A 25126-nucleotide genomic window follows, 5' to 3' on the forward strand; every position below is an offset into this window, starting at 1 on the left:
TATTGTGCGAACGATAAAACATCGTCTAATCCTAAACAAGTATAAAACGTTGGTTAGAGGGTACCTAATAATAATATATTTGGTGTTCTGATACAAATTGGGCAAATTAAAGACTTGACTACTAGAAAGTGCCAATTTGTAGTGAGTTTTTCTTAATTCAACATTAATTAAATCTTTTCGTAAATTCAAGTCGGTTTTAATAATTATTTTTTACTTACATTGTTTAACAAACATGATTGAAGCATTGTGAGATAAACATGACTTATTGACTTCTAATATTAAATAATGTTTTTCCATAACGGTATCGTATTTAGTAACTTTTAACATTTTATTTTTCGAATGGCTAGAAAATTCTTTTTTCATAATGGTAACATATCAAAATGTTTCTTGTTTACTCTTGCTCGTTTAATGTAGTATCTGCTATCTCTGTTTACGATTTACTACAAACTCCAAACATAGATGGCGCTTCTGAAGTACTTATCGAAAGAAGAAAGAAAATCGAAACTTCATGTTGTATTGGATTGGTGGGTGAGTTTGAGCCATTGCAACGAAAACGGTTTTCTGCCTTGGGTCTTGTGTGAAGTGTGATTGTAGAGTGCGTGAAAATAATTTCAGACAAAAGTGAAATTTAAAGTGTTTTTGTGTTCTGTAAGTATAATATCTTCAAATTACCAGTTATATATGTAACCAAAACGATGTCCAAATAAATATATCTGCGATGAGTTTGTCTGCTGTACACGTTCAATATGGCCGTTCTTTTACAATATTCTCAAATATTTCTTCACAATCCAGTAAATATGGTATAGATTGCAAATAAGTACTCAAATTAAAGTAAATGTTTACCAAGAAATCTTAGGATTTGTGAATTTCGTTGATGTGGCAAAATGACAGTAACCCTATTGGTTTTGACGTTTAATTTGTGAGTCAGTTTACTGCATTCACATTTTTTATTCATTTTCAAATTAATTAACACGCAAAATAGTAAATTGGCACTTATTATTGCATTTAGTTAACGTTTACCACTGCATTCCATGCTGAATGTTTTTACGAGTCTATTTGGTGGATGGTGCAAACTTACATAAATTCATAAAGAACCAAAAGAAAATTTCACTATTTTCAGGTAATTGTGTGATGTTAGTATTTGAACTAGGTTTCTATATTCAGATTTATTATGAATTCTGGTGTCTTACATGTTAAGGATCAGTTTTATAACTTGTAATAATGGTGGTACTTGAATACTACACCATTCTTACACAGTCATTTCAGTAAACCCGTGAACAACATCTTAACCTCGTCTTAATATAAAATGATGAATTATTTAATACAAATAAGCCCATGTCCAGAACAATTATTTGTTTATTTAATAAGTTGTTTTTTGGTCAAATTGTGTCTATCTATGGATACTACCACATCACTCCCATAATAATGAGTTCTGAAATAAGTAAAAACTCATTAACTCAGTCATCACTATGGCTTCATTTGCTTAACTCACAAAATAATACGTAGATTTGCCCTTGACATAGAAGCCATACTTTATTTTGATTAGACTCAAATTACAAGTTCACTTGTGTTTTAAAATTAATCTATATAACATCAATTTTTTTCATGAATTGGTCATAAAGCAAACTTATCAAAATAAGCTAGAAATAGATGTCTTTTTTCTATGAATGAGTACTTCTTAATTAAAAAAGGAAACAGTTGGAATAAACAAGTACAAATTTAAAGGATTTTTTATAGGAAGTGTTGATCAAGAGGTAATCTTGATGATTAAAGTACAATAATAAGCAACAAATTAAAACAAATATTAGATTTCGAAAAGGCACACTTACTCTCTTGATAATAAAACAATTTCACATTCAATCCATAATATATTATGAAATATTGGCTAGATATAAAATGTTGTGTATTTGAATTTGTGGTTTAGCATTCACTTTTACAATACATTGATAACCTCAACGTTGCTGTGTTAAAGTTCCAGTTTTACAACTACAGAAACATTTCTTGGAAAATAAGCTTAGGCAATTTTGTAATAATTAATATTCCCTGTGAATCATGCCTAATATGATAACTTTAGTAACAATTTAAATGTCACAACACACTGCTGAAAAAAGGGGCTCCAAAGCACAGTCCAAATTGTTTAATTGAAAATGATGTGTCCCATATGCGTCTGATATATTCCATAATTACTCTTATTCTATCTATTGGCACTAGAAAACAAGAGCAACATAAGCTAAAACCTAAGAAATATTGCATATTCATAAGTTTCATCTTTCATTATTGCATCCCTAGTTGATTCACACAACAATAATAAAAACATTTCCTACAGTACACACACATTATATTTAGCCAAATATTTAAATAGCAAAAATATGTAAAATAGAATAAAAAACCAGTTCATAATTAATAATCTATGGGTCATTAATGAATAAAATTTACATTTATTTTGTCATAAACAAAGAAGTTGCTATTTATTTACTATAGAAGGATTAATTTTTATAATTTATCCTTGTTTTACCATAATAAGAAAAACACTAGCTGATTAATATTTAGTTTTATCATTCAGGTGTATGTATTAACTTACAAAAAGACAAACTTGAAATGTACGTGACTGTGAGTCACCAATGTTATGTTAATTCAGTCAATGATGTAATATAATATTATAACCTTTAAAACTGCCTTCCTTGTGTCTTAATTTATTATGACACTTTAAAAGATTGTTACATTAATGTGACAGTTGATATTACAAAATGTGATCAATCTCTATGTTAATCTAGATTTCAGTTTCATTTGATCATCTTTAGAAACATGTTTGTATTCAAATACTGTTTGAAAGAGTTGGGTAAACAATGTCTGAACAGCAAAACAAGAATACACAAACAAAACCACTCTGGAATTGTCAGTAATAAACCAGTTTTGACACTATTCTACTGGATACTATTTGATACTAACAATTAGTTACTTACAATTCATTCTACATGACCAATAAAGTAATATTAGTTATTGGATTTAGATGATTGTGATGAGATTTTGAATCATTGGATAAAAAGAACACAATTATGAATTAACTAGCTGTTGCCTGCGACTCCATCTGCGTGGACTTCAGTTTACAGCTTTCGGTGGTGCCAGTTTCCATGGAAATACATACCCTTAGTCATCTTATAGCTTTTACACACCTTTTCAATTTTCCCTCAGGATTTATTTCAAAAATCGGGATAAAAGGTAGCCTATGATCTTTTCCATCTCAATGGCTATATGCATGCCAAATTTGATCCAAATCTGTTGAGCCGCTTTTGCGTGATTGAGTAACAAACATCCACACTTTCACATTTATAATATTAGTAAGGATTTAAGTAAATATTGTTTTTTATTATAACTAAACAAATCAACCTTACTTAAGTCTTGTTTTATTTTATCTGGAAAAATACCTATGTAGATTACCAACATTTAATGTTTTGCCATCAGTTAAGATTTGCCAGAGAACTAACAAATTAAAATAGGCTACATTTAGGATTCTCAAGTAGCCATAACAAGTTTCTTATCCAGACAATCCTGTATTTGGAAAATTATGGCCTAAAACAATCTACTGATATAAACTTACTCATCTTTATTATATATTTATTAATTAAGCATTATGTTTGTACACAGGTGTTATAATGGCAACGGCGTTCTTGCCGTCGCCCGCGTGAATCAGTGAGACTCTAGTGCAGTGAACCGACCGGGCCCGCCGCCTCAAGCGTCACCCGACCACGATGAAAATGGTGTTGTCACAACGGCAACGAGAGGAGCTGTAAGTTTTCATATTCATTAAATTGTAGATGTATAGGAAACAAAATGACCAGGCCAGAGATGGGGCGTCATTAAAATTGTATAAAAAAGCAGAAAAGTCTCAAAGATTCGCAATTATTTATGCCGGTTGCTGAGTTAGTTTTAGTTTTTAATTCTTGGTTTGCAACCGGCATAGCGGATAAGAGGAAGGATTTTTTTTTTCTTCTGCCAAGTCGTGCCTAGCATCTGGTGTCTTGTATGTTTACTGAATACGTTTTTGGTTAGATGGTTAAATGAGTCAAAACTTAAAATAAAATCGGCCAAGTTCGAATTAAATGGGACTAAGAAACAATAATTTGTTAGAATATTGATCAGCCATAAAATTTATGACCCAAATGGACATGTTTTTTTATACTAAACATTAGAAATCTCAAAAAAATCCTAAAAAACACAATACTTTTAACAGGCAACAGATTGATAAGGTCAAGAATTAATTTTCACACTAATCTTATCATGTTATCAAGGGTACATTACATTATTGTATGTATGTCACATTTTATCAACTGTTTGTAATGTCATTGACGAAACACGATGTTTCATAACACATTTTTTTCGTCACTTCGGGTTTAGATTATCAGGATAGGGCCGTAGTAATAGCTTCTTGATTAGTTTTTTGATCTAAGAATAAATATTTTCCGCTTTTAAAAAGCTAGTCTTTCACTGAAGAATTTAATCCTTGTGTCGCGGGTATTCCGCAAACATTTAAGTCACAAGAAACCAAAACTCAATACAAGTATTCGTGGGTCACACAAGTGCTTGTCCTACACGGGGATCCAACCCGTCATACGTCGCGCACAGTGGTTTTGTCGTGGTGACCTATTATACCACTCGGCTATCCGTGCAGTCAAAGATAAAGTTATAGTACGCACCTGGGACATTGTTTCTTCCGTACTCACTTCATATCTGACGAGAAATGAACGTTAATTCCATGGTTCACGTCGAGGTCATATTAGTAACAATTTGTTCGCAGAATAGATCTTAAAATTGGATAGAAATCCGGAATAGAAAGCCGTTGTGTTTAGAAATGGGTTTTTGCATTGTTTCCTCAGTCAAACCTAACGTTTATTTACAAATATTTGATCTTGAGATTTCTTAGCGCATAATTGCGTTACCGATTTATTACTCTGGTTATTTCTGTTGTCTGATGAATCTTTGTCTTCAAAACACACGGTTGCGTTTTTGGAACAGCAGAATTAAGTTTCAATGAATTCGGTCAAGCAAATAGTTGCGGCTGCAACAAGGTCGCTACTAACGCAATGTTACCAATACTCTAGAAACTTTCTGAATTTGGTATTAATTACAATATCCTATCAGAGCTGAGAACTTACACGAAATGTAACATGTACTTCGTTTGATAGTATAATTCAGTATGTTTAAATTGCCTGTCAGTCTTTTCGAAACGTCTGCCTGTAGGTGCCTGCCTATAACTCCTAGCAGAATCAAGGGAAGACTAGATTAAAAAAAATGCAATTATATTGTATAATTACTTTTTGTTCTTCCCAAAGTGTGCATATAATTATGAACGTAGTCTTATTTCTGGAGCCTGTCCCAGAGTCTTTACTTACAACTAATCAAAACACCGACCAAAAGGCGTGGCGCGGCACTTATTTATAACATAATTATCCGACAGCACTTATCAAACTATATTAACCCACAGACGAACCTGTAACCTGATGAGCGTTTATACGTCAATTACTTAATCGTTCACAATTACCCACTCGATATCCAAATCCAGTTGGTGTTTGTGTAACCATATTTTTTAACTATAGACTTCCTTCCGCGTGTAGCTAACTGTCTAGTGCTGCCTATTACTGAGACGCCCGTCTACAAAAACGGATAACGTTTATCGATGTTACCAAATATATTTTCACAAACACAGTTATAATAATTGTAAATATGAAAGTGTTTATTTATACTCGATGACGAAGTACTCGTATAACGACTGGAAGTCGAAATGATTACCCGAAGAGTTTGGTATTCATTAATAACGTACCATGGAAGTACCATCGGTACTATGTCGACCTGCGTGCCTGTCGGTCGACCTTTGAAAGTGACAGTTGCTCTTATAACGCAGTGTCGTTGACCCCGCGTCGCTGTTGGCGCCTTCCTCGACTTGATGTTGGTGCGCAGCTTTCATCGTGAACCTAGCAATCCCATCATTATTATACGATTATTGATGTTGCTATTGCGAATAACGGCTCACCTGCGCCGGCGCTGATTGCAGTTTTCAAAGGAACTTTATCATCCTGATGATGATCAGTATATAATCTGAGATTAATAAGATTACAAACACCGATTTAATACGTAATAAAGTCAATGATCGATCAGGCAGAAAATAGTAGTTCAAATTCATTATGCCATTATTATGATTTATGTCATAACATATTAAGTGTTATATAGGGCATGTGATTTGATAATTAAATAAATTATTCGACATCCTTCATGTTCTGTAAAAGGGTTCTGCATTACCCACATCGTCCATGAACCAATGACCTAAAATATCTAAACGTTCCTTATACCCTTTAACTCGCTTCACACGAAGTGAAAGGCGAGCTGAGATCTAATTCGCGATACTTCTATACAAAGATGTGGTCATGCTGTTCACACGCTATTGTTATACAAGTGCAAACTGTACGTCCGAATTAAAAGAGTCCATGTTATATAAGGTATTATACAAATAGGATTACATTTAAAGCTCACGAAACAGTACCATACGAATGTGCCTTGAATGTAAAAGTCCAAAAACGCCAACATTGAAATGGTTCGAAAAAGTGATAACTATTTCGCCATTGGCACCGGTAATCATAATAGTCTATTCCGCGTTCGGTTCGGATCTACTGCGTCGAAACGGGGTCATTGAACGCGTCTGTTGATTAAAAATAACGATCACAAATTAAAACACCAGCAGAGATATTTCGCTAAATGGGCATGCTCTTACCGTTGAATCTTGCTGCACTTGTAATCATGTTGTTGCAGTTATTCGGGTCGATGGTTAATCGACTGAAGAATATACGATCCACATTCTAAAGTATGTATTGAATGTTACGTAGTCTAGTTCATCTTTATGATGTCTGTGGTCGATTGATTTTTACGCTATGTTTATTTTTTGTAAGAACTATGTCGAATGCAATGTGTGGTTTATTACATGTGTAGAATATCCTGTTTTATGTCACACTCACACTTGAATAATATATTTGGCTATTGACCAAATAATATCACATAATTATATTGGATATATTTGCTTGATGAGGGTAGGGAGGGTGTGCATTTTCATAATATTCAGAACTAGCTGTTGCCCGCGACTTCGTCCCCGTGGGTAGAAGATATAAGTTATGATTTATACCTGCCCTGTTATTTTCACAATTTGGAAATAGTGAAAATAAGATAGAATGGATTGTATCTTAGCTCCTGTTAGTCGCAGCGTGATGGTTTATTTATAGCCTAAAGCCTTCCTCGATGAATGGTCTATTCAACACAAAAATATTTTTTCAATTTGGACCAATAGTTCCTGAGATTAGCGCGTTCAAACAAACAAACAAAGTCTTCAGCTTTATAGATTAGTATAGATACAAGCCCAATACTTTTTAATTCACATTACTGTCAAACAGTGATATAAAAATTTAAAATATTATCTTCCTTCATAAACCTATTGTCATAAAAATAACGGTTTATTAATATTAAAACAGTGAAAGTGTCTTACTAAATCTATTAAATGCATGTTGCTAATATTCAAATTAGATTGATAGGAATCTTAATACTCGCTATTCAAGACCTACTGCCTCTCAATAAACGAGGTCGTATCGAGAGTCTTATTTAGCTCACCCAAACATAAAAAACGCTTACGTCAGTTATCTCGTTATTACCATAATCGATCATAATCTCTGTTACGTAACTGTCTAGATGAGGTAGAAAGCTGTTATTTAGTATGTTGATCGTTCGGAACTGATTCAGTTCAATACAGATATATAAAAGACTGATAAGAGAATAAAACAAACAAAACGTTCGGGATGTATTCACTACGTAACCGTCATTCCTAAAATAATTTGCTTTTCCCGAATTAGTAGTATCGGCCTTGAGTGTGGATTTCGACGATGTTAGGCATGCCCCTCGTATACATGGTACGTGTATATGATGTACGTCATCACATTCATAGGTTAGATGTAGACTAAGAAAGATCGTGAGTCACCCTACGTTATTGTGAGCAAGAAACGGCGCTGCATCAATGTCAACCTGCTTTTATTGATGCAATCTTAAAGGCGAGCGAAGGTTACCTCAAATGTCTTTCAGAAGACACAAAAACCTGTCTTTTAAACATGTCATTAACGGAATCATGCAAACTAGTAATTAACCCTTACTAAAGGAATCGTGGTTGTGGTACATAAATAATTAAAACGTATTTTAACTTTGGAAGTTTTATTACACAGAAGACACAGATAGAAAGCGCGGCAACCAAAAAGTTAACAAAAAGCAGAGACAACAACTATAGACAAAAAAAATATTATGGTTGCGTTCCTATTCACTAACACCCTCCCTAGGGACGCAACCCCATCCTTTTTACACAATACAAATGCTTGTCAGCAGTGGTGCCCTTAGTTAAATTATCAGCAATCATTTCCTCACCCTTAACATAACTAAACTTTATATCTAAATTATTTACGTGATCTTTAAGAAAATGATAGCGGATATCAATATGCCGCGACCTAGGCAGATAACAATCATTATTGGACAATTTAATTGCACTCTGGTTATCACTAAATATGACGAGTGGGTTGCTCTGTTCTTGACCAAGTTCAGCATGCAGTTGTTGGAGCCACAGCGCCTCCTGCGCCGCTGACGACATCGACATGTACTCGGCCTCAGCAGTAGACAGCGCCACAGTCTGCTGCTTTTGTGACCGCCAAGATATTGCACCACCCTGCAACAAAAAAATGTAACCCGTGCACGACTTCCTGTCGCGCACATCGCTTGCCCAATCAGCATCACAATATCCTGTGATTTTCTCATTACCATCTTTGGTATAAACTAATTTCAAGTCTTTGGTACCCTGTAGATATCGGAAAATTCTTTTAACTGCAGCCCAGTGTGCAGTGGTAGGATTTTTTGTTAAATCTACTCAGTGTGTTTACTGCAAACGATATATCAGGGCGGGTACCCTGAGCCACATACAGTAAGGAGCCAATGGCCTGTTGATATGGACAGTCAGCAATTTCGTCTTCTTCATTTTTAGCACCAAGTTTCATGCCAGCTTCAAATGGTGTTTTCACAGATTTGCAGTCAAACATTCTGAACCGAGCTAATATATCATTTATGTATTTTTCTTGGTCTAATAGTACTTGATCTCCGTCTCTGGTAATATGTAGACCAACACATTGACTTGCTGGACCAAGATCTTTCATTTCAAAGTGTTCCTTCAGTTTCTCTTTGAAAATATTTTTTGTATTTTCTTCAGCCGTGAATAATATTAAGTCATCCACCCAGATGGCTATAAAGGTATTCTTCTCCTTATTACAATAGACACAAGGATCAGTTTTTGATTGTGTCATTCCTAACTCATGAAGTACAGATTTTAATTTCAGGTTCCAGAGCCTGCTAGCTTGCTTGAGACCATATATTGATTTCTGTAGCATGCATACCTGAGATCCAAGCTTATACTCCTCTGGCTGTTGCATGTAAATTTCTCTATCAATCTTTCCTTGCAGAAAAGCAGATACAGCATCCATTTGATCTATTGCCAATCCATACCTGGCTGCTAGGGCAAATAGATAGCGGATAGTGGTGTATCTGACAACTGGTGAGTATATTTCTTCATAATCTGTGCCCCATCTTTGTGCATATCCCTTTATTACAAGCCTTGCCTTATATCTCTGAACATTCCCACTCTGGTCTGTTTTTGTCTTGAACACCCACTTGTTTGGGAGAGCCTTTTTACCTGGAGGGAGATCTGTCAAAATCCATGTCTTATTCTTCATCAGGGAAGTATACTCCTCGTCCATGGCCCTCTTCCATTCAGTAGCTTGTGGTGATGCAAGTGCTTGCTCAACAGTCTGTGGGTCAGTCAAATCAGTAAACAAACACAATAAACCCATCTTTCCATTTTGTGCCTCATCTTGTTTAGCCTGTGACCGTGCTGACCTCAATGTTACATTACTATTGTAATTCTGTCTTATCGGATATGGAGGATGGTAAGTTTCATCAAGTTCTCCTGTGTCAGTGTCATACTCACTTGAGTCTTCACTATTACCTTGTGTGTCTGAGTCTCTGCAGGACACCACAGGCGCAGATGTGGATGATGACTCCTGAGTGTGTATTTTGTCTCTATTTTCTAATGAGCCGAGACTTGCAGTGGCTGTTTGGCTGTCCTTTACTGGAACAGAAGTTTCACAATTAACTGGCACACTGACATCCGGATTATAATTTTCAATAAAAGAAACATCTCTACTTTTGACGACTTTGTGTGTCTTCGGATCCATAAAACGATATCCCTTTGTGTTTTCACAATATCCCACAAGTATCATTTTTACGGATTTTCTATCCCACTTTTGGCGTTTTTCTTTAGGATTATAAACCATAGCTTCAGAGCCAAATATCTTCATGTGTGATAAATTAGGTTTCTTACCTTTCCACATTTCATATGGAGTTTTACCTTGTAATGACTTTGTCGGGGAACGGTTTATTACATATGCAGCCGTTGCCACAGCTTCAGCCCAGTAGTTCTTCTCCAGGTTAGCATAAAACAACATGCACCGTGCTCGTTCCACCAAAGTCCTGTTCATTCTCTCAGCCATGCCGTTTTGCTGGGGAGTGTATGGAGTAGAGGTCTGATGAATTATACCATGATTAGATAAGAACTTTTCAAAGTTATAGTTGCAGTATTCTTTACCATTATCTGTTCGAAGCTTTGTTATCTTATGATTCAATTCATTCTCTACTTTTAACTTGAAATCCTTAAATGTTTCTAAAATATTTAACTTATCTTTCAGAAAATAAATATGGACCATTCGTGTGTAGTCATCAATGTAGGTAATAAAGTATTTCATACCTCCAAATGATAAATTTTCCATAGGGCCACACAAGTCTGAATGTATTAGTTCCAGCGGTCTTGTAGCTCTGGAACCCACATTTTTGAATGGCGTCCTTGCTTGCTTACCTTCCATACAATAAGTGCATGTGACATTACATTCTTCCTGAGTCAGAGTCAATTAATGTTAATTTATAATGACGTGGTTATCAGTATAATATCTTATCGGACAAGGCTATTATCACAAGCCATTTAGTAAAACGTAGAAACAAATCACGATATCATGACATAATGCTGGCATACGTCATCATTTTATTTCTAAGCAGCGACGTGATAATGGGAATCGAGGAATGTAACCCATTGTTAGGTTCAAGACCCGTTGCCCATCCGCTAAACTGCTCTTGCCTTGGCTACGGATCGCAAGGAATGCAGTCCACGCCCGGTCGACGCTGCTCTACCGCGTGCATGCTGCGTTCTTAGCTTATTACATTGGTTTTATTATATAGATAATTGGATTTCAACGTACACAAACACTCCAGTCCCGTCTCCAAAGATTCCACAAAGAGTCACTCTCACGATTGTTTACTAAAACTGTTTATTCCAGTTGCTACATATAGATAACATCAATGGGAAAGCAAAACCGAGAATACACGTTCCTAATTATCACGAAGGCATTTCTTTTACTTTTATTATCTTTGAAATCGTTAAACGATACTACAAAACTCAATGCATACAAATTGATGGCGATTTTGTGCTTCGTTTAATTCCGATCGCGCTCCAATTGACAAATCTAAACGGTTCATGAAGAGATTTAAAATCTGATTACGTCGACCATTCACCTGCTTTCCGTTAACAGTTAAGGATTTCAACAAACTGTCACGAAAATGTAATTAAATTACGTAGAAACTTCCTTGAGGAACTTGTCAACGATTTGTGTTTTATTGGTTTCCTTTATGGTTTCTTGACCATAAACTGTAAAACTGCGCCCATGTAGTTTCACTGTCTTTAACCTTTTCCCCTTCGTAAACATCCAAGTTAATTATATTTCCACCCCTACATGTTTAGGGTTTTCCGATATTTAATTTGCTTTTCCACCCCTGTTAACTGCCTAGAAACAGAAAAGACAACGGAGTTAGGGAAATAATAAATAGTATTTTTTTATGATGATTGCTTCACTGCAACGATTTTGTGATGTTATGACAGTCATATGGAAATGAGATACCTAATGCACTGAGTGAGCTGTCTCCTGGGTTACATAAATCTTTATAACTATTTCCGCTACACATATGTTACATATCTGAAGACTTAAATGCTACGATTAGTCATCATAACATGCACTATCTTGGAGTGTAGCTTTTAATACCTTTTTATTCACCCAAGAATAAATTGATCTTTGTTAGAGTCTGGGCAGTTAATTTAGGTAGGCTTGTGAAAAGGGATTCGCAATGACGCAGCGTTGCTCTGACGTAGCCGGCGCCTAGTGGGGGCGATCGATACCAGTCGCGTGGGCTACCGCCCCTTCATCCCCGCTGCGGGAAAAAACTATTTTGAACTTTAGGTCCATGATTATTATATTACAATTTCCTTGGCAGCTTGGTAGATTGAAAATATCAATGAGTGGGTGCCTTACTGTTTCCTTCATTTGAGTTATAGGTATTATCTTTTGATAGCGAATCGAAAAATAATTCAACATTACAATCAGATTTTCAAACCCTGATTTAGAATTCAGACTCCATCTCATGTCAATTACTTAAGGACCCTTCTATGCGAAGAACGGAAATAGGATTTCAGTTTTTATCGATAAGGTTGCCTATTCGACGAAATATTCCAAAGTATTTTGTCTGCTTAGCTTACGTCTAAGCCCCTGTGCTCTTATATTTCAAGTCACGACTGCTTATGCAAATGTTGCTTGTTACGTGTTCTCCATACGGATATGGTGAACATAGTGCGGTTTCTTCAACACTATTAACATCGTTCCGCTTCGTAACACCCATCCCGTTGTTTTTGTTACTCGTGATCCCGTTACACCAAATGCTTCATTTCACAATTGAGGGTTGAACAATCGACTCTTGATCATGTAACTCCTCTTAAAGCAGAAAAATCATTCATATTTAGTTTAGCAGTTGTATTGTGTTGTAATACTTTTAATATCATGTTTTCGTAAGGAACGTTCATCTTTATAAAAAGTTACTTGCGCTATAATTGTTATTAACATCATCTCCAATGTTATCGTTTAATACTATCCGAATTTACTGCGCTGACGAAAATTGTGGTCTGACAAGAAATCTATTTCATTTTTCTTCTTGCCATATGGTTGTGATGTCAGTGCTGTGACAAAGGTTAATTATTGGAATTAGCTGTCTAACATAAAATTGTCACAAACTACAAGTTGAAAATAGTTTTGTATCTTTCTCGGTTCTTTAAGTACGTTTGGACACTGTAAGCTTTATTCCAACGTTATTAGTTTGATCCAGCTTCGCCGTCCAACTTATTCTTGGTAGAACCCAGATTATGTTAATCTTCCTATTTAAAGTTAAGCGAATAATAAATCGGTTTCTTTATTAAAACGTCTAGTATTTTTTTATTCAGGGCTCATGGCGCGAAATTTTCGAGGTAGCTCTATTCTGCAGGCTCTTTAACTCTCTCTTTATGAAAAATCTTAAATCATAAAATATTACTTTATAGTAAGAACGAACATGTGATTAAGAAAATGCACCATTGCCATTACCATGCAATCTATTTTATGATATTTTGATAATTTCTAACGCACATTTCTTCTCTCATCTTTAAATGGGCTGCAGTTATGACTTCTATGTTTTATTTGTTGCCCGCTGCTTTGCCCGTCTGAATAACCTGCCTATGTGTTAATCCAAGGTGTCAGCTATCTCCGTACCAAATTTTAACGAAATCTGTCCAGCCGCTTGGATGTGAAGAGGTCTAATATTATTGTAATACTAGTTTGTAAGTGTAGGTACTATTAGCTACTCCATATAAACCTCCCTTTAACTATTCACAATTGAATATTGCAGGGTATATATTTTACTTCTTCCATTGATTTGTGTTAAATCTATCAAGAACCATTAATATTCCACTTATCGAGTAACGTGACGTATTCGTTACGATATTTCCGTTGTTTTATGTTACAATATTAACTAACACTGCTATAAAAGCAAGTTATAGTTCTTATTGAATGATCAGTATGGACAAATTTATCGTCGACAATAATTACAAAACTATGCAAAATTGAACAAGTGCACAAGTCGACAACATGCGTACATGGAACATGTCCATATCAGTGTTACGATCAGAGATACTTGTATGAATAACTAATCTAATGTCACGTAATGTTGATGGTAATGAGACCACCTTGTATTTAAAAGGCGCAGTCATTGTATTATAATATTTTTTTGTTTGTTCTAATAACTTGTTTTCGGCGTCTTATTTTGTTATTTTTCGCAACAACAATGATCACATCTTATTTATAGTCAACACGGCTTCGGGTACTAGCGCCACTTGTCCCTGCAATCAGAGTAATAATGTCGGAAATGTATCGTGAAAGTTATTTTCTCAGGCAGTCCCAGATCAGTCCGCGCCTCTAGCTAGCTCTACGCACGAAACCACTTTCGCTGTGCCCCAACATCGCTACTGAACTCTTATACTGTTTTAACATCGAAATATAAATGCATCAGCAACATACATTGTTTGTACGCTGTTTATTATATCAATCAATCGCCTATCAAATCAATTGACGAGCATACCATTTCAAATCACTTCTGTGTATCTTACGATTTGTAAAACAGCATAAACAACTATGAATGACTTGTCAAACTTGTAACCACATGTGTTTTCGACTTTCAACAGATGTTACATTTGATACTTGGTTACAACCTGTACCGCTTAATCTTTTCACTTAACAGAACAAACAATACGTGTAACTTGATTGCTCCCACACAAACAATAGGGACACTCGCGAGACTGATTGTCTTTGAATCGATTCGGTTTCACCACGTATTGTAGCCCGACTTAGTAATCAACCAAGAAATAAAACTCTTTTCAACAGAATCGTATCGATGAAACGCTTCGTTCGTCGTCGCCTTTTAACAATTTCGCCAAATTCCAAACTCAATAATAAGAAAGTATTGCCAATCGATGCTCAAATGGTCAGGATTATCTGTTGCATAAGCGCAATAATCGAATTATACACTTACAGTGCAGATAGGAAGTTACTGAGTCAGCAACAGAATGTGTTGTTTATAGAACATGTAAAATGTATGACGTAATTCTTTAACGCGACAGGCTACTTACTTAAAGCCTGTTTTCTAAATAAAATAAGCGAGTTTGTCCACCGGCAGGCCGCCCTCCCGCACACATGCTCACGAACCGAATAAAACAACACTATGTTCTGACATACAAAGACGAACTGTGATAAAACATGTGTAATATCTGCTTAACTTATGACTCACTGTTTTGTCGCGATTATTTAACTTAATATGGTAATTGTCAATGATTTTTAAAAGCCGATTTTGCGATCCTTACTTTGTAGTGATGTTTCTGGCCGTAACATTGTTTTTATTACACTGAATTCTATAAAATACGTTTTTATAGTCGATATTTTTTTAATATTTGCTTAAAAATCGAAGTAATAAACCGAAAGCACACCTATACATGTTTCAATTTAATTTGAGTACGACATGTACAAACAGGGTATTAAATGAACATAGCTTACAAACAGTATATTGAACTGATGTACTAAACTTTCTTAGAAAGTTTGAGTAGGCGGTTCGTATAATTGTCAATAGGTACTTGATTTTACGTCAGTCTATTAATTAGCAGGTGTATTTGCATCCTAGAGAGTCGACAATCTGTAAATAAATACGATTAACTGCCAACTTATTGCAATTAAAACACTTTCTGAGTCTCTCTACTTAGTTATTTCAAGTGCCTCTTCGCTTCTCGTTTCACTCACTTTGATTTGGGTTTTCGCAGGAAAAACGTAAAATGTTACAACAAATGTGTTAATTTTAACAAAATCACTTTAAGAATTCTCGAAGCAGACTGAATTCATTGATTACTTCATTTTCCTAGTATATATAACGCTGTTCCGAAAACTATTTAACCTTCTCAAAACTTTCGGTGGCTTTTTATAACAGCGATTGTAGTCTTCTTACGAAAACGACATATTTCCATTTTTAAAAGAAAAACTTAGAAAAATGTGGTTATCATATTAGAAGTGAAGACCGTGGAACATGCTGAAGTTTTTGTATTCTGTTTCTGTATTTTTTAGTCCCAATAACTTATAAATAACCACGACTGTTCAGAGTTTGCATAACCTTACCTAACATATCTTTATTGGATGACCTCACCATTATAGACTAAGCAGTCGTTAATCAGATTGTGTCGTGGGATTTTAACTAATGTCAAAAACGATCGGTATGGTACCAAAAAAAAGGAAACTAGTAGAAACAAACTAATTTTGTGTAATATATTTGTCAGTAGCAACTGTGAGCAGGCCATGGAGATCACATGTTAAAATTCTTATGATGTCGCCAATTTTTTTTTCGGTTGTTGGCGGACTCTTGCGCCTGTCTGCTTACTCTTTTTCAACAAGTCTGGCTTGTGTAATAGCTAAGGTAAACACACATACACAGTCACATTCGAGCTATAAAATAACGATCAAATAAAATCTTTTATATCTACTGATATGGAATAGACTCTAAAAATACAAACTCATTTCTCACGGGTGTAAACGCGAGCTAATATGTCACCGTCCATAATGAAATCGCAAAGAAAAGCGCTGTTTCGAAGGCTACACTGACAGTTACCACAAGGGCAGCTTATCATACTGTAGCCGGCAGTCTTTGTTATCATTATCTACGCTATGGTCCCGGACAGACAACAACAATACAATTGGAAGAGTTTCGCTTTCAGATCTTTGCCATGACCCTGATTACAAAAAGGTTTGTTTCTATACAATGTACGTATATAATATGTTATGTACCTAATTATTTGCACAATAAGAGTTCGTTCTATTGATGAAACACCAATATATTTGTCGCTGTCGTCATCGTGTCAAGGTTACAACGAAGTACCATATTCCATCCACACGCATATCTCAAAGTGTTTCGTGGTAACTTTTATAGGTCACCGTTGTTTCGTAAAGTATTATATTTATACGTGGCATTATTGTCAATGAGGTATATCATCTAAGAATGGATGTACACAAATCGCTTGTAGAAAGCATGTATGTTTATTTGATTACTCGTGGGAAACCGCCAGATCGGTTGAATCGATGAGACCGGAGATATATTCTCAATTGTTTAGCTTAGAGATGGATGCTTCAGTCGTTTTCATGAGCAAAGTGGAAGTGCTAACGTTAAAGTATCGGATTGTTATTTGTAAAACATTTATTTAATTCTTTTAGAGCTCCATTTGACACAATAAAATTCTGTATTCTTCTAGTCCTTTTGTTTCTTGTTTTACTTATTTCCTATGCGACAAATCAAAATGATATTATTAAGCAATTCAGGTAAATAGTACGTAAAACATAATTTTGATATTGGACAATCTTCTTAACGATATCGCTCAAGTCAGAATACAAAAATAGCTATTCACCTTGTACTCATTTAAACCCTACAATATGATACAATCTGATAAAATGCATGAAAATTAACAATACGGTTGAACTTGAAAACAATCCGTTGCCGTTTCATACCACAGTCCTCGTTTCGACGCCCCCAGACGAGAGAACGTCTGTTACATCAGCCGATTAATTAACCTCCAGTGATAAATCACGTGATTGTACAGAAATAAACACATTCCTTTACCGAGCTGACCCATATTTACGTTATTGAAAACATTAATTGTAACGAGAATAACATAATCAACCTCTATGTATAACTTCATACTGTGGTACAGTCGAACTTTATTTCTTTTAAAATAACCGAATATGCCGAATTCATTTTTTCTTGTCTTACATATTTTTGCGAATGGCATAATTATTCAGTTGTTGTTGTGAGTTTTAATGAGTAACGGAACACATTTCATCGACCAATTGCGTTGCAAGATCACAATGCTGTTTCCTACATTGCCATGTCCATCTAGCCTTGTAAAGACGTTGTTGGAATTGTTAATTAATTTAATGTACCTACAATGGTGTATCTTGCCGTTTCCACTATTTTTCACTATTGTCTTAAAATCAAAACATGAAAACAAAATCTATGTATTAAAAAGACTACGGAAATCGTATGTTCTTGAGATCTTCAGCTGTTAGTTTTTGTAAACAGTTTTTTGCCCTCGAAAAACGTATTTACGTCATGCTTAAAGCAACATCCGTAAATTTATTTAAACAAGTCTCACATGTCAAAATACCAAATAGCAATCATTAGTAAAATAGTAATTAAGTTAACAGCATAACGGATACTGTACTTTGTTCTAATTCTTTCTAAGATTAAGCAATTTCTGTATTGTATTCAACTAACTAATATGTAAAATGTTTATTGTTACAGGAACAAAGCGATCGCCGATTATTTAGGTAGCAATGGCTACACGGACGCGCTGGAAGCGTTCAAAAAGGAGGCCGATATGACCGGCGAAATGGATCGCAAGTTCGGCGGCCTCCTCGAGAAGAAGTGGACTTCGGTCATCAGGTTGCAGAAAAAGGTGACGACACTACTAACTATACCTACAGCCGTACACAAGTACTACGCAGAGCGGATACACCTCAAAATGTTTCCCTTAGTTGACATGCTTTCTTATTGCCTAAGTGGACTGTAGAGACAAATAGGAATCTTAGAACGTCATACCTTAGCATCGTTCTTGCATACGGCTGTTAATTTACTACACAAGTGGTTCGACACAGATACGTCATAGGTTGTCAGCGTTGTCACATATCTATATAGTAGGTTTATCTGTCAAGGCAATTCATAATTGGCATTTAATGACTTAGCTATTTTAGTATTTGCACAAAAAAGAATCAAACAAACACACTCTACGTCTTATTTAGATTGACGCAAGATTGTATCGTAGACTTCACTATTTGAGTGCAGTTAATATCTATCTTAAACAACATGTCATTCACTAACACAATAAAAAAAAAGATTTATTTTTACTTAGCTATAGCTACTGACAATAGCTTACAATTGTTAACGTGTTACTTCGAAACCGCTGTAACACTTTCTATAATTGATTACGCGTAATCGATTTGTGTGCACAGAGATGACTATCAGTGTCCCCCTATATACGCAATACGCTAGTTACATAAGTAAGTCAGTTGTATCTCAAGTGTTTCAATGGTGCACATATTGCTAAACTACCTGCAACTAGACGCATTGATGGCTAAAACGTGTAGAGTAAAAATTTATAACGACATCGAAGCACGTTCCGGTCCGTGCAGTGTCCATCGATCTGTATACTGGACGTTTCTAGGTCGCTTCGATTTTCTTGGGCGGGCGGTCGGTCGATGTTGACCGCGACTCGACAATCTGCTCTCTTATTAAACGACTTGACACGTTTTATTTCTTAACTCTAAGCCTATGATGTCAACTATTTACGTAAAAAATATCGTTGGACGAGATTAGCGACAGCTTAAGAGTTTTATTGTAACTAAAATACTTTTTCCCACTAGAATACACAGATAGCATATTGTAAAAATTTCATACTAAATTAAAAACATACATGAAGTGTGCAAAATTCTTCACGCAGACAACTAAGCATGTAAACCAAACTTCCGTTATTCACTGTATTCATTATTCTGCAACATAATAAAACCGAGTGTATTCTTCCGTTATTCAGGTGATGGAGTTAGAATCGAAGCTGTCCGAGGCTCAGAAGGAATTCATCGAGGGTGCTCCAACGCGCGCCAAACGCACTCCAGCCGAGTGGATTCCACGGCCGCCGGAAAAATTCTGCCTTACCGGACATCGGGCCACCATTACTAAGGTACATTAAACTATACCATTCTAATATACTAAAATATTTAACTTAACATCCCTAACTACACTCCTAAGATTATTTCTTCCAAAACAGCAAAGTTGATAGAAGATTGCTTTATTAAAAATATTTTATGAAAGGCTTGCCTTAATCCTACTTAGTCCTTATACTGACAGTAGTGAAAACATGAAACCTTTGCAATGCTGCAGAGGTCAAAGACTTAACGGTACGTTGTTGTATAATGTATTCAAAACAAGCATAGATAATATCCACTTATCTACAATTATTCCTAGGAGTGTCGTGTCTTTGATTATAATGATCATGTTTAATTATTTTTAATATAACTAATTGCCTTTCTAAAATAGCCGACGCGAGACGTTTCTTTACTCTAAATCTTCATTTTCCCTACTTGAATTCTTATGGAACGATTAGTAACTATATTAGTAAGGGAAAGTAATTTCAAAAATTTAAAGGTCACATCAAATCAATGACCGTCGGAATGTACACAAATTTTACTGATTACGTGGTTCACATGTGATACGCACATGTTACTTAATAAACACAAACTATATTGTAAAACGAATAAACATTTCAAATTAAATCTGTAGTAGAATAACCGTGCATGATAACCCGAAGATCGGTTTCATTTTTCTAATTAGTCTCGTTTCAATTAAATACCTGTAAACGCAACTAATCACAGATCATTATTTTGTACATGATTATTCTGCTTAACGTTTACCTGTTATAACGAAATTTGTACGTTAATAACTTTCTAATCTAACGAAAGTCTCAAATGTATTGTTTTGGTTTTTGTCCATAACTTCTCGTGATCATAACCATGCACAATTGTTGAATTGTAACAAACGAATGCTGTGACTATTATTTATAGCGTTCCGCGAGTTACGGTTCTACTACTTGCTTGTTCGAAACTATTGTACTCATATCATACGCTATACACAAGTCAGTTCAGATTTTATAAACCCCGGATCCTGAAAATCTTATAAATTTATTTTCGGAAATAAGAAAATCAAACTTAAGATCAATAATCCTTTTCCTGACTTTATCAATTTCTGTCACTACTAAATTATGTGTTCTGACACGTGACAGAAACACGTTATCACAAGAATAATTGTCTATTGATATAGCAACTTGAAGGGGATACGAGCTTTTATTATAAACACTTATAAACCTTCCGGTTTTACAGGTCTATGCTAGAACTACTTATTTGCTATAATACTAAAGACTGAAGTGCATTCTGTAGAAAGTACTCATAATAATAATTTGTCAATTAAAAGTGCTATGAAAAATGAATCTAATAAACTTATGGTGATACTGCAGGATTCACATAAAAATAACTACTATAAGTATTTATCGTTATTATTATTCATTAAAATATAGTTCAAATACAGAAGCAAATACAAAACAGTTGCCATTCAGAAATTAATTAGAATAATGGATTTGTTTCCTTCCCCTAGTATCCCCTTTATTTATAGACGAAATGAGGGTGTTTCATAGTAAACAAACTATTAAATAGACCACACCTTTCCCTTTTCGATGTGCTTTTGAAACATCCGTTAATCGTAATTCCAGATACCTGTATACATTCCAAATATTTTTCAGAAACTATGCAAGCAAGAGATATATTACTTTAAATTAAAAATTAACCTATAGTATGACCAGCAACGAAATCCGATTTAACAAAACTCCGAATAAGTTATGCCTCTGCATTCAACTTTGGTGATGTTTAAGCTACTAAGTTACCTAGTCTGGATAACTTTTTGTGACTGATTGGTGTTCAGCGTGCCGATCTAGGAATGTATATAGAATTTTTTGTAGATTATTCTCCTATCGCTAATGTTTATTTTCCAGGTAATATTTCACCCAGTGTTCAGTTTGATGGTCTCCTCAAGTGAGGACGCAACCATCAAAGTGTGGGACTTTGAGAGCGGCGAGTACGAACGAACCCTAAAGGGACACACCGATTCCGTACAGGATATCGCTTTCGACCATCATGGAAAACTTCTTGGTGAGCGATTGTTACCATTACATTATAATTCTTAAAAATGTTTTATAGTTTAGACTTCCTAGTTCTATAGTTTTATTGCGATGCAGAGTTAAGCCTTGGATATTTAACATACAATATAGCATAATGGCGCGACTATCGAGCGTACATAGTTTCGGTTCGGAAACCTTTAAAATCAAGCCTTTCAGTTATGAATAAAACTTATGAATGATAGTATAGACATAGTTTTAGCAGTTTGTGACAGTGAAGAAAGTTTAATGTCATAAGTACAGGCTATTTCTGTTTCAACAATTCCAGTTAGCGTTAATTTATTATGCGTTGGAGACATCTTTATCCAGTCTATTTAGCATAAGGTGCTTTCATGACGTATGTCTCGTCTTATTTGTAAGGTAAAATGACTCATCTATTTTCTTGGAATAAACATGAGCAGACAACGAGAAAAGCTATTTCAATTGTTGAAGGAAATTATGAAACAGACTTTATTATAATCTGTTAGTTTCTGAGTTATTCAGGTAGCCTATAAAATTAGAGTGTAATGTCAGATATTAGTGCAAAACTTAGCCTATATCCTTTCTTGGCATTTATTCTTACTCCATGCTAAATTGTATCTCAATCAGTGTAGTTTAGTCATGAAAGAGTAACAGACAATCTGAAAAATAGAATTCTCAAGTTTATCATATTTACAATCATATAACGTATTTGTTTCCTTTATAGTATCCTGCAGCGCTGACATGTCAATCAAGCTGTGGGACTTCAACCAAACATTCGAATGTGTAAAGACAATGCACGGACACGACCACAATGTGTCGTCAGTGGCTTTCTCACCGAGCGGCGACATCGTCTACTCCGCCAGTCGAGATAAGACCATCAAGGCATGGGAGGTGGCCACTGGGTATGTACCATAAAAGTGATACACGAGTAAATAGAAAAAATAGCAATCAATTCAAAATGTTGATGTTCTGTTTCTAATACAGAATATTAAAAAAAAATTGTAAACTAGCTGTTACCTGCGAGACCGCCATCTACAAATCGAAAATGATCCCACGGAACATAAAATGGGAAGAAAACTATCCTATGTGTAAATCTGGTTTGATTTAGACGAAACTTGGTGCACAGATAGTTTATACTATCTGTGCACCAAGTTTCGTCTAAATCGATTAATGATGTTGATAAAAATATATTTATGTTACCCTAACATTAGATAATAATTGATTGGTGATATGTTACATGTTCAATCAAAGTCACTATTCACCACACCACGACATCCCTAATCACCCTATTTCACAGTAAACAACATGCTCTGCACAAAAACGTGCTTCATTTTTTTAATCTTCCTGCTCTCAAATAACGGATGCTAAAAAGGCGAACAAAAAAGTGAGCGTGACATATGGCGATGTAATTAACGTGCATTCGAGTGATGTTTAAACTAGCTTGTTACTTATGCATTTTGTATTTTTTTATTGATGACATTTTTATTTAAGAAAGAAAATTAAGCAGCTGCTTGGCACAGACCAAATAAGTATGTTCTTACAAGAAAACATTACTAAACGTGATATATTTTCCTTTGTTAACAGCTACTGCATCAAAACATACAAGGGTCATCGCGAGTGGGTGCGCATGGTGCGTGTGTCACCCGACGGCACGCTCCTCGCGTCGTGCTCCAACGACCAGACCGTACGCATCTGGAACGCCGACACCAATGAATGCAAGGTGCGTACACAAACAGATGCTGCGAACATACGAAGGGGATTTTTGCAATTTGTATAGTGTATGATACAGGCTTTCAATTTTCAACCTTTATTAGTCTGTAATTATAGAGTTGCTAGACTACGTGTAGACATTTTTCTGTGGGTTATTTAAAATTTTGAAGGATAGATGCAACCTGTTACCAGCAAACCTAAACTATATATATTTTACCTAAGGAAATCCTAGTAAGCTTTACTGGATAAAACCTATTTAGGTTGTCTTCAGCTTGCCATTTACTTGGGAGTGGTAATACATTTGCAAATCCATAGCGATGTTTCTAAGCTCACCTATTACAATATGAGTTGAGCTGTCGCTATCGGCTATTTCCTATTTCCTTTCAAAACGTAAACCATAATATATTGTCAGATGGAGTTGCGCGAGCACGAGCACGTAGTGGAGTGCGTGTCGTGGGCGCCGGAGGCCTCCGCCGCGGCCATCAACGAGGCGGCCGGCACGGACAACCGCCGCGCCAACCACATAGGGCCCTTCCTGGCCAGCGGCTCTCGGGACAAGTCCGTTAAGGTAACACCACACATTTCTTTTTATATAACTTTATCATGTGCAAAACATGTTGAAAAGACATGAACTACCCAAAATTGAAATATTCTTCAATCCATGTTAAACCTTTCTTAGGCTACAAAGTTACATAGAAAGTTACATACAAAGAAATATGCGTAATTGAATCTAATACTGACAGAAATAAATACGTGACCTCATACATAAGCAAAAAATTGCAACTACAAACAGAATATCGCGAGAAATATAATGTGCGGACACGTAGATGCTTTAACAGCTCTTCCAAGATTAAAGAAGTCAGCTTCTTCGAACTGCAGCAAAATAGTCTCACATCTCACCACGCTTTGTATTGTTTGAGTATATCCGTGTGCGTGTCATCAGATCTGGGACGTGAGCACGGGGCAGTGCCTGGCCACGCTGGTGGGCACGACAACTGGGTGCGCGGCGCGGCCTGGCACCCGGGCGGCCGCTACCTGCTCACGGCCTCCGACGACAAGACGCTGCGCGTCTGGGACGTCGCGCACACGCGCTGCCTCAAGACGCTCTACGCGCACCACACACTTCGCCACCAGTCTCGGTTCGTAGCATTTATCTAACTTTTGGACTTATTTCGCTGGCCGTCGAGACAAAAAGCGGCTTACAATCTTGTATCAAAATGGGAGAAGCTAAGCCCAGAAAACATACCACATAGAAAAATAGACCAACGGACAAACAAAAATACTTTCGCATTCAAAACTTTCAGTATCTTTAATAGACTTTCTTTACCATTGCGTATGCTAAAAATACGACAGTTAATCGTAAGCACATCTTGCTTATAAATAAATATTCCCTGCAGCTTACTCAACTACATCACAGTTGAGTTCAATATGTCCGTTTCTTAAGCAGGAAATCTTAAGTAGTTAAAGAGCAAATACCGTGTATAGCAGCTGTCTGGTTTTCTAAACGGATAAAACGGGTTCAGTGTTGACTCGTCTTTGTTATTATTGTTGACATGGTATTGTTCTGTTTGTCCTCTTCAAATTACCTAGAAACTTAAATAAATACCGATAATAAAATGACTACAAGAAAAT

At 35.7% G+C, this 25126-nt stretch overlaps 1 protein-coding gene across 1 annotated transcript; it reads left to right on the forward strand.

Moving 5' to 3' along the window:
• Positions 1-949: 949 nt before the first annotated feature.
• LOC113498503 (lissencephaly-1 homolog) lies at positions 950-24667 on the forward strand. Its single transcript, XM_026878522.1, is given in 10 exon segments — positions 950-1120; positions 3646-3787; positions 18349-18502; positions 19634-19780; positions 21641-21797; positions 22509-22686; positions 23369-23504; positions 23907-24062; positions 24438-24474; positions 24477-24667. Coding segments are annotated over 9 exon segments (1179 nt in total). The 5' UTR covers positions 950-1120; positions 3646-3749; the 3' UTR covers positions 24653-24667.
• Positions 24668-25126: the final 459 nt, after the last annotated feature.

Source organism: Trichoplusia ni, chromosome 11 (assembly GCF_003590095.1).
Source record: "Trichoplusia ni isolate ovarian cell line Hi5 chromosome 11, tn1, whole genome shotgun sequence".
Lineage (NCBI taxonomy): Eukaryota > Metazoa > Arthropoda > Insecta > Lepidoptera > Noctuidae > Trichoplusia > Trichoplusia ni.